Source organism: Citrus clementina, unplaced genomic scaffold, assembly GCF_000493195.1.
Source record: "Citrus clementina cultivar Clemenules unplaced genomic scaffold, Citrus_clementina_v1.0 scaffold_6, whole genome shotgun sequence".
NCBI classification, from domain to species: Eukaryota; Viridiplantae; Streptophyta; class Magnoliopsida; order Sapindales; family Rutaceae; genus Citrus; species Citrus x clementina.
The window spans coordinates 231,492-246,022 of record NW_006262139.1 but is presented as its reverse complement, the minus strand read 5'-3'; the positions used below and the strand labels follow the sequence as shown (position 1 = coordinate 246,022).

General features: G+C 30.1%; 1 protein-coding gene across 4 annotated transcripts; it reads right to left on the bottom strand.

The window, feature by feature from the left end:
* Window positions 1-11,707: 11,707 nt before the first annotated feature.
* Window positions 11,708-14,419, bottom strand: LOC18037935 (pyrrolidone-carboxylate peptidase 1). 4 transcript variants are annotated; one of them, XM_006428176.2, is made up of 6 exons: window positions 14,196-14,419; window positions 13,022-13,361; window positions 12,629-12,733; window positions 12,492-12,539; window positions 12,150-12,368; window positions 11,708-11,773 (listed from the first exon to the last, which is right to left on the bottom strand). In XM_006428176.2, the coding sequence occupies exons 2-6, from the start codon at window positions 13,286-13,288 to the stop codon at window positions 11,708-11,710; spliced, it is 705 nt and encodes a 234-aa protein (XP_006428239.2). In that variant the 5' UTR covers window positions 13,289-13,361; window positions 14,196-14,419. The 4 variants fall into 4 exon arrangements, with proteins under 4 accessions (XP_006428239.2, XP_024038510.1, XP_024038508.1 ...); XM_024182742.1 differs by having other exon boundaries at window positions 14,287-14,419; XM_024182740.1 differs by lacking the exon at window positions 14,196-14,419 and having other exon boundaries at window positions 13,022-13,936.
* Window positions 14,420-14,531: the final 112 nt, after the last annotated feature.

The following is a 14,531-nucleotide window of genomic DNA, read 5'->3' as shown; positions in this document are numbered from 1 at the left end:
TGTCCTAGTTCTATAGTTCTACCGTTTTGTATCACCTTGGATGACATGTCGAGTGAATCCTGGAACATCATTTTATCTTGTTTGTACCTATAATACGTTGTGTTCAATGTTCTTGAAATTTTTGGGCATGGCTGCAAACAAATTTAGCAGTTTTTAATAGCCAACTATAGAGACAATTTAAAATTTGTCTAGGTGGTGAGTTTCTATGGTTTTGTAATTGGGGTGAAAGGTAGCAAATACTAATCTTGTCTAAAGAGCATTTGTGTAAGATTACTTGTGAGTATAGTGGGGCAGCATATATTAGTATTTTTATGAAATAAGCAGAAAAAGGAATCCCTTTCTATTGTCAGCAATAAAAAGAATTTTCAAAAATGTAAACACCAAGCTTTCTAGTTGTACTGTTATTTACAAAGATCTTTTCAATGTATTTGTAGATCCCAACATACCTTGATGCATGATCAATTAGTCTGAAGAATGTTGAGGATTCTGTCATTTTGAGCTGTTTATCAGGTAGTTTGAGGTTAGATTTGTTTTTTGGAGTATTAGCTTGGAATCTGAGTGCTTGCCTAATTTGGAGATTGGTGTGTGATACTTCAATAGCCTTTTTTTGTGGACTCCCTTTTGACATTTTGTAATTATTGTTCTTATTAATACTAATTTCTCTGTTTCCTATAAAAAATAAATAAATAATGAAGGATAGGTTTTTATATGGTAAGGAATGAATAAATATTATAAGCATTTATTGGAAAATAAAACTATGCAGCTTATTTAGTTGTTTTCCTATTTAGTGATAAATTAAAATTTTTGGCTTAATTATATTCGGATATATAAACACCAAGTTTTCAGTGTTAAGATGGAAAACCAACGTCTTTAAAATTTATGAATTGTTAATACTGAATCTTTTTTCAGTTTCAGTTAAAAAACAAAAAGGCCCTTCTTTTTTCTATCTTCAAATTTTGTGTGATAGAATTATACTGTTGGGCCTTTCTTATCAACTTTAGCTTTTGGGATTATTGTTGGTTTAACTTTAGAATTATTTGACCCAGAGATTTTATGTTCCATTAAATAATAACACTCAATACACTGGATTTAGTTCATGTTTATTAAATTTGGATTTTTATGTGAGACGGTACAAGTATTGGGGATTAGTGGTCTCTCAACATTATGATCGAAAACCAGCCCTCATTGCCAATTTGTATTTTAAGCCCAATATTCAATCCTTGATCACTATCAAACTTCCATAATCATTTCTTCTTCATATTCTTATAAATCAGCCTCAAACTCTAAAGAAAAACCTAAGCCATTCTCTGTAAGGGGTAAGCGTCTGTTCTTGTTCGGATGAAGGTGCCAAGTTTTATTTTGCTCTTTAACGTTAACAAGTCAATTCCCCATGATGTGTTAGGTGATTTGTTTGTTTCATGCTGTTTATTTCCTCGTCTTTTTTTTCTTCTATCTACTGTTCCTTTATGAATTTGCCTCTAGGCATTTTTGCAGTTGCTTACTATGAAATACAATGGGCTTATGCTATATTTTGTAAAAATAACTATGTAATTCAATCTCCAAATTAGTTAATCTTCTTAGTTGGCTTTGTCTTTGACTGTTTTTTATATCAATTAATTTGTTTTGTTGTGTACGGGTTAATTTCTATTGTTGGAGCCATGAGTCTGCTGAACACATTTTTCCTAACAGAGGTTTGGGATATGGACTTGCCCAATTTTCGTCTGTTTTGTTTCTAGGTTATTATGTAAAAATTTTATAATGGTTTGCTTTGCTTTGGGTTATTATGTAAAAACTTTGTAGTGGTTTGCCTCAAATGTTTCTGTTATTATGTCTTTGGTCTTATCCTGAGATACGCTATATTCTTATTCCTCAATTTTTACCCCTGGATTGTTTAATGAGTTTCTAATTTTGGATGTATACTAATAAATCTCCATTTATCTTTCTTAATCCTTAGGATTTTTTTTTTTTTTTTATTCTTCTTAAGTTGAGTTGTGTATAGATCTGTAGGAAAATCCACTCAAATTCAATTCTTAGCAAATAAATAATCTTCACAATACTACCTATTACAATTAGCTTGCACTAAGAGAGATATGTATTGTTTTTGCCCCATTCTTTGTTAGTCTCTTTGAACACTGAAATTGGCCTGATTGTTTTTTCTCCCAAAAATTCAAGAATTATTTTTTGTGGTATACTAATTGATTTTATGTACTTGTAGGTGGGAAAAGAAAAATGAAGCCGCTTGTGGATGTTCAATGACATTATGTGCTTCTTTTTGTTGGTTAATATTTGTTGAATCTTAACTTAGTACTTGGTTGTTAAGAGCTTGTCCAAGACTTAATTTAGTATTTATATTTTTCTTTTCCAAACAATGATGTAGTTGAATGATATGAATTTGAGTGATGTATTTGAGATGTTTCTTATGCAATTGTGTTGCGAGATTTTGTATATTTAATATATTTTGAGTTTTCTTTCAGTTGTAAAACAAATAGGAAAATATAATTAAAATCAAAGTATACTATTAACCAAAAGAATCATAACATCACTAAATACTGACACTAAATGTTTAAAATAACAGTAATAATTTTTGATGTTATTGAGTCAGTGTGCTCTTGATACTGTAGTCTCATAAATTACTGACATATAAATAGTATTATTAAATACTAACGCTATCGTGTCATTATTTTAGTGATACCATAATGACATGAATTACTGACACAAAAATCGCTGACACTAAAAATTAGTGTCAGTGTGTTCTGGCTGGAGCATTATTGACACAATTAATAAGTGTCAGGAAAAGTAATTACTGACACTAATTTAGCGTCAGTAAAGCCCATTTTTCTAGTAGTGAATTCACTTAACAGGAAACTTCAACTATTTCATTTTCTGGATCCATCCAAGAGAACATGTGTTGCATAAGCGATTTGAGAAGAAAGATTAGAACTTAAAGAAAGAAGCAGCTAAGCTCTCTCAAAGATTAAACATGCTTCGGGCATTTTCGTAATTATGTTTTACTAATAATTTATGCTTTTAAGCTGCTTCAGTTCACAAGTGTTGAAAATTACAATTAAGGTGTTAATTATAATAAAACTTCTGTTACATTTAATATAATAGGCTGGCCTGTATGTGATCAAAGTTGAAAGCAATTATCTTAGGCTTTTTGAGCAAGAAGTGGAGCAACAGTTGCAGCTTCAAGACGGTTAGGATTTTATGATCATCAAACTAATTTTTAATTTTGTTTTGATCAGTTTTCATGAAATGATATGTAGGATGAATCTTTTAGGATAAGTTTTGGCATATATAACATCACTAAATAATAATGTTGGAGCCATTCATTTTCTAATAACATCATAATAATGTTAGGGCTATTCATTATCTAATAACTTAAGCTTTTAAGTTAAATAATTTCAGTAGCATGATATTAGAATAAAGATGTTATATTTGAACCCTTTTATTCTTTTATTCTTGTCTCATTTAGCTTTCATTGTTTTTTCTTTTAATTCAACTCTCTAGACTCTTATTTGGTCTCTTTGAATTAAATTTCTATACGAACCCTCATGTTCTTACTCTTTTACATTTAGTTTTTATTTTCAATTCAATTCCTTAGACTCTTACTTAGTCTCTTTGAATCCAATGGCCTGCATTGCACTTGAGAATGTTAGGAAAAAATCCAACATCGGCTGAAAATGAATCTTGGGTTTGTATTATTCTTGGACAAGTTTCGACTTTTGAGTATAAGTTAGGTTCATGGGTTTTTAAATGGTATCAAAGCCAAACTCAAGATGAGTAGACTCACATTGTCTTACCACCTAATAAGGATTAAGCAAAAAGACCGACTTACAAGTGACTGGGGGTTTTAGGGGCAAAAGGACCAGTCTGCACGTGACGAAGGGTGTAGGGACAATATCCCACATCAATTGAAAATGAATATTTAATTAAGTAATGTTTGGACAATACTTAACTCTTAAATTAGTTTTTGAGTATGAGTAAGACCCATGGACTTCTATAGAATGAAATTATTAAACGAATTTTAAAATTTTGGATAAGCGTGAAAAGCCTTATCCACTAAAAACTAATCCATGATATAATTCGAACACCAATCTTAACCCCCTACCTGGCCAACCGAGCTACTTGGAGCTATAGATTGTTGAAACTTATTCAGTAAATAGTTTTAAGGCTTTAGCAGCTAAAGTTTAGCTAGTAAGTTCAATAAGAATTGTGGCACATAACATGAATCAATTGTGATAAATATCTTCCTTTCATTGAGCAATGAGCAATTTTTTTTTTCCAACAATGGCATACAGCTTTGAATTTATTACGTCAAGAGGAAATCAGGAACCCAAGGCAGCTAACGGCCGTAGAACCTCATCGAGTGAGCGTCAATCTGGTTGAATCCGAGCCATCAACAAGCCAAAGTCGCCGTGCTACAGATGATCATGACAAACTGGAGCCTAAGGAGACTGAAGTAAAGTGAAAAGTATGTTTGATTTGCTTATCGGAGTTCAAAAACATAAAGCCAAAAGTACTTTTGCTTTGGTTGTGGAACTTCGTTTTTTATTTTGTCTGGACTTTTTTCTATAAGCAGATTTTCTAGTATGAATATCTGCTGATCACAGTATAAATTAAGTAAAAGAGAATCTTTAAATAAGAAGAAACTTTTGGTTCATTATGTTTAAGATGGTTTATTTGTTGTGATTTCAGAGTCTAATAAACAAAGAAATCCAAATCTTGATTGAAGATCAAGAATCAAACACAAAAACAGTAACCTAGAAAGAATGAAGAACAGAAACAGAACAGTCACAAGACACAAAATCGTGAAGTATAATTAGCAAACTTCTTATAAATCAATCACTTAGTAAAAAAATCAATGTATGCAGAGAATTTGTAGACATAATAAAAAAAATAACAATCAAAATTACCAAAAAAATCAATGTATGCAGAGAATTTATAGTCTAAAACCAGTATATACCTAAATTCGCAAAATATAAGAATAAGCATGACCATTTTGATCTCTTATTTAGAATTTTGATCTTTGACATAATCGATGACGATGCACAAAAGAGTACGAAAAATCTGGTCTGGGAAAACATGAATTAAATAAGACTCGAGCTTTAAACAGTCCGGTTCGATTTGGTTTAGTTTTTATTTAATTTAGTTTAATTCAACTTATTCAATTCAGTTTATCTGGTTTTCTTTTGAATTTTTCACTAATTTGATTTTTTTTCTAAGAACCAAATCGATTATTGAACCGATTGATTTAAAAAACTTTAACCCGCATATAAACCCAATTTAATTCAGTTCAATTCGACATGAACTGAAATAAATGTCCACCTAGAAGAAAGCTGGTTCTATATCTCTTTATTTCAACTAGAATTGGATGGACCATATACTATGTAGTATGGGAGACCTAATTAGTATATTAGACCAATGAACTTATTTGACACATCATAATAAGGACCAATCTTAGCTATTTGAACCAGGGAACCTTGCTTTTAGATCTTTAAGAGAACTTATAAAACCATGAGGCAAGTTGTCCAGCCAGAATTACTCTTTTTTTCAGAATTAAACACTTCTTATATTAAAAAAACCACAATTGTTAGTATCATTAGTTCATTACAATGATATTTCTTATGTCATGATTATTTTATCTAAACTAACGTGCCAATTTAAACACAACAGTAAACTTGGTGATCAAATGGGGTCAGTGGTGCCTGAGGCCTAAGCCGTTTGTAATTTTATGTTACTTTAGATTTGAATTCAGAATTAATTTTTTATACTTATTGAATAAAAAATAAAATGTAACTAATCTTATTTATACAGTACTACGCTAATTCAATAGTTAACTTTCCTAACTTTTCCCAAACACGTGTAATTAAAATCGTTTAAATGTCAAAAAGAGTTTTTTTTTTTTTTTTTATAGCAACTCTAAGTTGGATTTTAAATTCAAAATATCCTTGAAATATGAACTAGTTGAACAATTAATACCCATAAAAATAAATAAAACTTTTGGTTTCATTCATACGTTTAAAACCACCATTTTGAATATATATGTTCAAATCATTAAAAGATATAGCTTAAATATGATGTTAAACTTGTCACAAACAATTCTTTGCTATATATGGATTAAGCTGACAACTCAAGTTGACAACTCTTGTTGTCGCTAATTGAGGTTAGGTAATTAATTTGTTTTCTTTATTTAGAACAATAACTAATCCTTCGAAATTCTCGGCAAGAGGGCTATTCTTTTATAAAAATAAAATCCTTACATATATTAAGAGTATTGAAACTTCATATATAATAATAATAATTATTATTATTATTATTCTCTAGTAAGTGCATCGTCATTTTAATAAAGTGAAGATAACACTGACAGACCAAAAAAACAAGGTTCAATATAGACAAAAAAAAAAAAAAAAATCTCCAATGTATTGAATCTATATTTTTTTGTATTTACTTTAATAAAGTAAGGATACCCTCACTAGAGAATAACTATATATATATATATATCAAATTTGATAAAGTATATGAGAAGATTTGGCTATTTCAACTTGTTCTAATTTATTTTAATATGCTTATTAAATTATTTGTGAATGACATAAACTATAAATTCTTTCAATTATATATCATTTGTCATCCAAAAAGACTTATGAAAAATTTCTTTTTTTTAAAGTACCAAAATTGATTAAATACATACCAAAATTGGTTAAATATATATGAAAAGTTAGGTCATTTGAGCATATAGTAAATTCTTTAAAGTAAGGCTCATAAAAATAATTTTATGTAGGTCTGCCATTTATCATAGATTCTTCCTAGTAGCATACTATTTGTCACTATAAATCATATCTGTCATTAAAAAAACTTATCTCGGAAGTCCATAAAGAACGTTCCTATCGTCTCTATATATACTTAACAAAAATTGTACATACATAAGTTCGGAAAATAGAAAAACATAGTCGACCATTTCGACCACTTGTCCAAGTTTTGGCTTTTGACATAATCGATCACGATGCATACAAGAAGGTTTGTTCTTTATCCCTTACTGTTATTAACCATTTTTTAACTTTCAGATTTTTCATATAAGTTATTATTTTTGTCTAATTTTTTTATTATTTACATATGTCATATTTTGCTACCACATGTTGAAATTCAATAAGAATTTTATTAATTTGAAACTCGTATTCTTCTTGATAAACAAGTCTTCTTTGAATTTTGAGGAAAAATAACATCAACACCCCCATAGTTCAGTGACATAATAATAGAGATCCTATGTTTATACAATAATAGTACAAACCCCTTTTGGGTACAATAACTGAACAAATATTAAGGGTTTATATGAATATATGATCTTTTCTTAACACAATAATTAGTTTACGTGTCAAAAAATAGTATGTATGATCATTTTAAAACACAAAAAAAAAGATCTATTTATCTTAAAAAGGGACGTGTGATCATTTCTGAAAACAAGAGAGTTTTTGTAACCATTTCCTCAAATTAAGAGGCTGTTATGTTACTATCCTTTTCTCTTATTTTAATATTGGATGAGAATATTTCCACCCACTATTTTTGTAAATCCACCCCACTTTTAGAAAATAATTACAATGAGTTCACAATATTCTTAAAAAATATAAATTAATAAAAGTTGTGTACAGTTAATCAATTAAATCCTTCTATTAATTTTTTTCTTAGGTTCTTTGAACATCTTTAATCATAAATTTTAGGAAAATTATCAACCATATACCCTTAAATGACACTCGTATCAAATGTGTGTGAACACTTTTAAAGTGTATCACTCGTATACCCTAAGTTGACAAAACATTTCTGCCCTCCACCAATCCGTTAACTTCCGTTAGAAAGTTAACAGAATTATGACAAATTGACTATTTCGTCCTTGAAATCAAAGTGGGGTAAAAATATAAATTTACCCCAAAAATTAACGTCAATTTTCAATATAAAATTTTTTTATTTTATTATTAACAATACATTTTTATTAAAAAATAAATTATTAATTGTACATATTATTAACAATTATCCGTCAAAATATCCATATTATCCTATAAAAAATTATTAACAACATATTATTTACAATTATACATATTATACCATAAAAAAATTCAATTGGACCTTGGAGGAGTAGATCTTCAAAACTTTAGGTTAAATTTTGGAAGAGTAGATTCGGTTGTAAAGTAGTTTTTTTTTAAATTATTAACAATTATCCGATAAATGGGATGACATGTCATTTTTATCAAAATATATCATATGACATGTCATTTTTTATTAGGTAAATGGGATGACATGTCGTTTTTTTAATCAAAGTTTCGTCTATCTTAAAAGACTAGATTGTCCTTATGATGTCAGCACTTGCAAACGGTAGTTAATGGATTTGTGGACGGCATAGGTCTTTTGTTAACTTAGGGTATACGAGTGATATACCTTAAAAATATTCACACACATTTGATACAGGTGTCATTTAAGGGTATATGGTTGATAATTTCCCTAAATTTTAATATAAGTTCTTACTTTTACTATCTTATTATTATGATATTAAAAGACAAAACTACCCTCATAAAACATGAGTTATTATATCTAATAATTTAGGTATCCAATTTTGCAACTTATAATCTAATATTTTTAAATGAAACCTAATTATTATTTCACTACCCTTACCTGTAAATGACATAAATTTAACAGGCTAATAATTTACATGAGAATTATGCTATCAAGACACTATATTAGTTTAATTAAAAAACAATAATCACACTAATAAAGTAGTATTAGAAATAATGAGTTTGATACAAATTAGAAAAATAATGAAGTTAGAGTGAATTCTTGATAATTTTACTTTATAAGAGTAAAATAATCAATTTAAACTTATGTCAAAATGATCTTTGAAATCAAATATAGTATATAAATTTAAGTCACAAAAAAGTGAATTAACATAGATTTAATTAATTAATTCTCCAAAACCCTTCTTGATTTGAAAATTTTAAAAATAACGTGCAACTTTTATAATTATTTTTTGAAAATGGGGTAGATTCACAAAAAATGTGGGGTGGAGGTATCATCACCCTTTAATATTAATATGACTGTCTTGTTAAAAATTGAACATAATTCAGACTTATATTTTTAATAATTTTTTTAAAAGGATCTAATTATGTGTCAACAGATGGGATATATAAAAACATTATAATATTTTTAACAAAAATAGTAGAATTCTTTGTTCTTTAATTTTTATGTCCGAAAATGTAATAGTAAAAAGTAATTTCAGTTGCTATATTAATTAATTTGTTTATTTCGATCTATTTGATTCAGGAACTTTTATCATACGATAAAGATTACACTTTTTCTTTTAATTTTCTGATGATAGTTAAGGACATAATTTGCAATAGTTTATTGAATAAGATTTGGCCTTTTATTAGCGGATCCAGTGGTTATTGATGGGAAGGAGATATTTTACATTCTATATATAAGAATGTATTATGTAATTTAATTTTACCCTTGCTCATCAAGAATTAATTAAACAATAAATTAATGAAATTCTTTTGTTTATTATAGTTGAGAAAAATAACTTCTTTGTAATATTTTCTCTAAAGCACTTGTTGCATGTAAAATAAGAGCAATGCCTAGTGCCACACAAACTGTATACAAAATTATTTTGTGCGAGTTAAAGTAGGTGTCGACCCACATAACTTGTTTTCATCACTTAGCACACAAATTTAAAATGAATTAAGTGCTTAGACAACGAATGATATATTAGGAAATTAGAATTTCATTATCAATTTATTTGATAGGAGGATATCAACTACTTCACTTTCTGGATCAATCCAGTGGAACATGCGTTACAGAAGTGATCTGAGAAGAAGGATTAAAAAGTTGGAGGAAGAAGCAGCAGAAATCTCTCAAAGATTGAACATGCTTTTGGTAATTTCACAATTATGTCTTACAAATAATTAATGCTTTTACGACTGAATTTGCAAGTGTATTGTTTGAGATTAATTTGAAGGTGTTGATAATGAAAGAAACTTTTGTTGCACTTACTTAATGGCTTATGGTTTTAGATCAAACGATTTGCGACTAATGTGTGATATCAAAACATAGGTCTAATATTTGCTTTGTTCTTATTGTTTGATTTAATTATAACTGTTTTAATTTACAACTCAATTCCCTGGACTCTTGCTTGGTGTCCCTGAATTTGATGACCGCCTACATTTGTGAGAGACTGTTAAGAACTTATAGTGTGGCCTACTGAATTGGTATGGAAAGAGTAAGCAGACACAACGATTTTTGCGTGGTTCGACCAATCGGCCTACGCCCACGTATCAAAATAGTATGAGTTTTTTTTTTTTTTTTGAAGTAAGTATGAGCTTTATTTCACTAACATTGAATCTTATATCTCGAGGCCCTAGAATGAATAATTAACTTCAACATGTCAATAAATCTCTACAAAATTTGAGGCGTATGTTCCACAAACTTTTACGAACTGTTTTCCGTACTCCGAATCACTCAAATCAAAGAATGAAAAAATTGTTAAAAAAATAAAATTTTCAAAAGAATATGTGAGCAAAGTGGTAAATAAAAAATTACGAATACATGTGTGACCCCTCAAGAATTCTTTAAATATGGAGGTTCCAATTTCTAAATCAAATCAACCTCAAAAACTAATTGAACATTGGCTTTCATTTGTGGGCCAAAGTCCTCAAGTGGGTTTTGACATTGGCCTAAAGGACTTGAACGTCATTAGGTATGATTTATGGTCGCCGCGTCAAAACCCACGAATAAATGAGTTATGAATCTTTATTGCTTAATTTATCTTATCAAACCTCACTTTCCAATTAATTTATGTCTTTAGAATTATTCTTATTGAAAATGTGTAAATATTTACTATTTTTTATTTTATTTTATTCTATTTCTAAAAGGAAATGCTCTCTCCCTCTCCCTCTCCCTCTCCCCTAAACATTACCGCCGCCGCCGCTGCCACCATTACCAATTTACCACCTATCTTCATCACCACACGCAGTACATGATAGATTTTTATTATTGGTTATTATTAAATTTAAAAATGAGCAGCGAATTTTATTTTTATTGACACTATTGATTTTTAGTTTTATTTGAAATCATCAGAAAACCTCCCTAAGAATTTATAAAATTAAACCAAAACCATCGGGCAAAATTAATATCACATCTTCAAACCAAATTTTATGTATTTAAATTGTAACTCCGCTAGTTTATTTAATCTTGAAAATACTACCATTAAATTATTTGGTAAGTAACTCGTTTTTTCTTGAAATTACTCCCAATCATCCATCTAGTTTTACTTGCTAGCTAGTGATTCCAATCTACAAACTCCAAACATCCCCATAGTCTTTCTAATCATAAAGAATCAATCTAACTTTTTTTATGCATAGCAACATCAAGTGTAGCATATCCTATTAAGCTCTTAATTTCCAACCTTTAGGACTTACTGCCTAACTCTAGAGCCTAAAAAGCCACAAGAGTCGTGTGATCTTACTATCCAGGGCTGGAGTTTCGAACCCATGACCTCTTTGTTGAATCAAAGGATCTTTAATCCCACCACCTTACCCTCAGAGTAGGAAATGTGGCAAATAACACCCAAGGGTCATCTTAAGCAGTAAAAACTGTAATTGTATGTGAAGGTTTTAATAAAGCAAATAATAATAATAATAAACTAAAAGAAAAAATAATTTTATTTGCATTAATTCATCAAAAGAAAGTTATAGTTATCCATAGGCCATCCACAATTAGGCCACTGAGAAGCAAACTGCAGGGTGAAAATTCACGAGTTAGCTCCATTTGGAATCAAGAGAAAGAAGTAAAAATTGAGCAGAAATATTGTAAGGATTAAAGAAAACAAGGATTTCATTCACATATTAACATTAAAGATTGCAAGAACTTAGAAGAAACTTTCTGAAAAACATCAAAGAAGAGTGCAAGAGATGCAAAGTTTGCAACAATTACATTTTTTTCTCTTTTGGTTGCTTTTCCAAACACTGATCTGTGTTTATTAAAGCATTTCAATAACACCCGATGGTCCACCGTCACACATGGGCCAGTTACAAAGCACACATATAAGCTTCTGGATGCAAAGATGTATAGGTGAACGACAATACAGTCCACTAACATAAAGTAGCAAGTACCTCCAACAAGGAAGCTGCAAATTGCATTTGGGTCTCCTCATCTATGGTTAAGAAGAGAGGCACATGAACGAAGAGTGACTTTGTCCCATTTTGTTCTGCAAAGCGAAGGGAGTGATAGTAAACATAGTTGCAAACAAATCGGCCTGCATCATCTGAGGTAATCACCTCATAACCCTTCTTTGTCAATGTTCTTGTAATCTCCTCAACAGGAATTGAAGTCTGCGGGAAATAGAAGCAAAAAAAACCCTCATGATGGATAAATCGGAAGAAAAAAGGTTTCATCACAGACTGGCTGGAATGTATACATTAAAAAGCACAAAGAAATAATGAAATCATTTCTACCTCTCGTACTCGTGATATTTCACCATCAGCAGGAAAAATGGGTACTTTCTGCAGAAGAGAAACAAAGTAAGTGGATGCTTGGAAAGTGGTGACGAAAAAACTGCAGTTAAGAGAGAAAATTTGTGGGCATGTCTAACCTGAGGTTTCCACCCCATTTCATCAGGACATCGAAAAGTAGCTTCATTGACAGCTTGTTGCTCAATTGCGAATCTTGTTGCACCACTGTTAACACCAAAGTGAACCTGCAGATACGTACATTGTTAGAAAAGAAAAGACATGTAGTGAACAAATGTCAAAGGAGACAAGTTTATTTGCGCCAAAGACGCGTTCTTTGGATAATTCCTCTAATTCCAGATTTGGTTTAAGCTTCAGGTTTTCATTTGCAGTAACTAAGCTTTAAAATTAGTATGCAGCAAGCAAAGAAAGCTTATCTACGAAATGAAACCAGGAACATAAATCCAAAAGCAAGAAAAATTAAACACAATAGTTCATCAATATGACATGATACAAGTTATGAGTTGACAACTGACCCAAATAATTCTCCTAGAATTTGCTGATTCAGAATCCTTCTCACTTATGGCGGATTGCAATGTCTGATATAGGGGAGCAACTGCCCCATGTCCGGCGGTCTCAAGAATATTGCAACTTCCAAGAATTAGACCTTTTGGCATACCCTTCTTCTTCATATACTCTCTCAAATTGCTAACAATTGTTTCAGTTGGATTCTCTGAAACTCCATGGAATTTCTTAAATCCAGTCACATGGATTGTTACAGCAGGTGGCCCTTCAGACCCCATTACAAACAATTGTCTTGAGATGAAATATGGCAATGTGTTAATGGCATGAAAATTGAAATCAATGTCTAAGCACCTGCATGAGAAAACATAAACACATTTCATTAGTCATACAACCACAAAAAGATGGACAAAAAACAATCATAATGAAGTACGAGTTTACAACGTCTGTCAACAAGAACTGCTCTCACCCTCGGATTTCAACAGCTCTGATGCATAAGAAATTACACTAATACTTCCCCTGTCCTTAATAAGGATTGAACCATAGCTTAAGATTAAAATGCAATGATCCTATCCACATTTTTTATAGTATCATTGAATCCATATTTTATCCTCGTGAAAACAATTGAGTCACATGCCAAATTTGAAAGAACAAACACAGAAATTCGAATATTTTGATAATAACTTCTTTAACTTTCTCAAACTCTCCATGAAGTATCTAAAAAAATCCAACTTTTCCAGGAAAAAGGTTACACTCGCTAGCAGAATTTAGCGCCACAATAGGCTCAACAGCAGATAAAACTGATCAAAACTAGCTAAGAAACAATTAAATATATCAAAATTCAAAAGCAATAGAGAGCAATACACTTTCTAAAACCATCCAAAGATCAAAATTTGAATTATGATCTGATCCAAACATCAATAATACAATTATAACACAGCAGAATCCACCTCAGAAACAAGCGATGATCAAAAAATTAAACAAACCCATTTAATCACATGATTGGTAAATTATAAAAACTAATAACCCACCTTAAAACTAAAAATAGAAACCGAGATAACCAATGAAATTAAAAACCCAGATGCTAAATCTTCCTTAAGAATAAAAGAAGAGACACAAGCTAAAGCATGTATATGTTAATCAAAAATTAAAAACAAAAAGTCAATGATTATCTTATCTAATCCTCACCTGCAAAATCATCAACAAAGAGAGGAAGGACAGATAAGAGAAAACCCCCAAAATAAAAAAGAATATAAAGAAGATGAAGTGACTCAACCACCAGTCTTATCTGTTGATTAAACTCAAGAAGACTAAATTGATGAAGATTCCCCAACCAAATTGAGAGAGAGAAAACAAAAATAAATAATGACAAAAATTAAAAAGATTGTGAGTGGAGGGTCACTTTCAGAGAAGGAACCCACAAAGTTATAAAATGAAAAATTGTTATATTTATTGTATGCATGGATTTTTTTTTTTAATTAATCATCACAATTGACGTATATAATATGTGAGACCCATGAAAAT

What these genes read in the sequence shown, in the direction of transcription:
- LOC18037935 (XM_024182740.1), bottom strand. Translation starts at nt 13,390, where the DNA reads ATGAAATGTGTTTATGTTTTCTCATGCAGGTGCTTAGACATTGATTTC. An exon ending in ATTCTAGGAGAATTATTTGG is followed by an intron (nt 12,734 to 13,021) that starts GTCAGTTGTCAA and finishes ACGTATCTGCAG; the next exon opens with GTTCACTTTGGTGTTAACAG. An exon ending in TTGCAGCTTCCTTGTTGGAG is followed by an intron (nt 11,774 to 12,149) that starts GTACTTGCTACT and finishes TTCACCCTGCAG; the next exon opens with TTTGCTTCTCAGTGGCCTAA.